This window comes from Volvox carteri (assembly GCF_000143455.1).
Source record: "Volvox carteri f. nagariensis unplaced genomic scaffold VOLCAscaffold_31, whole genome shotgun sequence".
NCBI classification, from domain to species: domain Eukaryota; kingdom Viridiplantae; phylum Chlorophyta; class Chlorophyceae; order Chlamydomonadales; family Volvocaceae; genus Volvox; species Volvox carteri.
Window position 1 is genome coordinate 833,501 of NW_003307574.1, and position 668 is coordinate 834,168.

Consider the following 668-nt stretch of genomic DNA (forward strand, 5'->3'; position numbering starts at 1 on the left):
GGGGGGGGGAGGGGGAGGTGGAAGGTGGAGGTGGAGGTGGATGGGGATGGGGGATGGGGGAGGTGGTTGACTTTGTTCAAATTGGCATTAGGGGTCTTTTCACTTGGGGTTATCGTCAAGGGGCGTTTCCTCAACACTCAACACTCAATACACATCACACAAAACTGCCCGCGTAAGTCCCCCAGACCCACCATATACCCAAAGCACATACACCTAAGGCCACCCCCATCCCGTGCCCCACCCCGTGGACCACCCCGCCAAAGATATACGGACCCAAAGTTAACACCTCCCCACCTGCACACATACAATGTCGTGTATACAACACTCCCCCCTCTTCCCAGCCCGCCCCCCCCCGCGGACCCCACCTTGAGCAGATTCCCCGGGTGCGGATCGCCGTGGAAGAAACCAATCTCCAGAAGCTGCGTCAGAAAGGCCTCCTGTCCTACCTGCGTACGGAGAATTCGTACGGAAGTACGGCCACGACGGGACGAAAGTGTGCGAATGAGAGCAGCGCACGATTAGTAAAAACTATAACGCACAAAACGCACATACCTACGTACAAAATTAAGTAAATGAACACGCACGCTAGAATTTTTGCTTTGGTCGTTATTTGGCCGCCGCCCCAAGCAAGTGATCATCACCTAACATATTATGCAGACACGGGTACG

At 54.6% G+C, this 668-nt stretch overlaps 1 protein-coding gene across 1 annotated transcript in view; it reads right to left on the reverse strand.

The window, feature by feature from the left end:
* VOLCADRAFT_105641 (uncharacterized protein) overlaps positions 1–668 on the reverse strand; it is a gene marked incomplete at both ends in the record, with an annotated part of 10,960 nt that overhangs the window by 5,384 nt on the left and 4,908 nt on the right. The window contains one exon of the mRNA XM_002952684.1: positions 366–446. Coding sequence (XP_002952730.1) covers positions 366–446 — 81 coding nt within the window. The remainder of the gene's footprint in view (positions 1–365; positions 447–668) is intronic.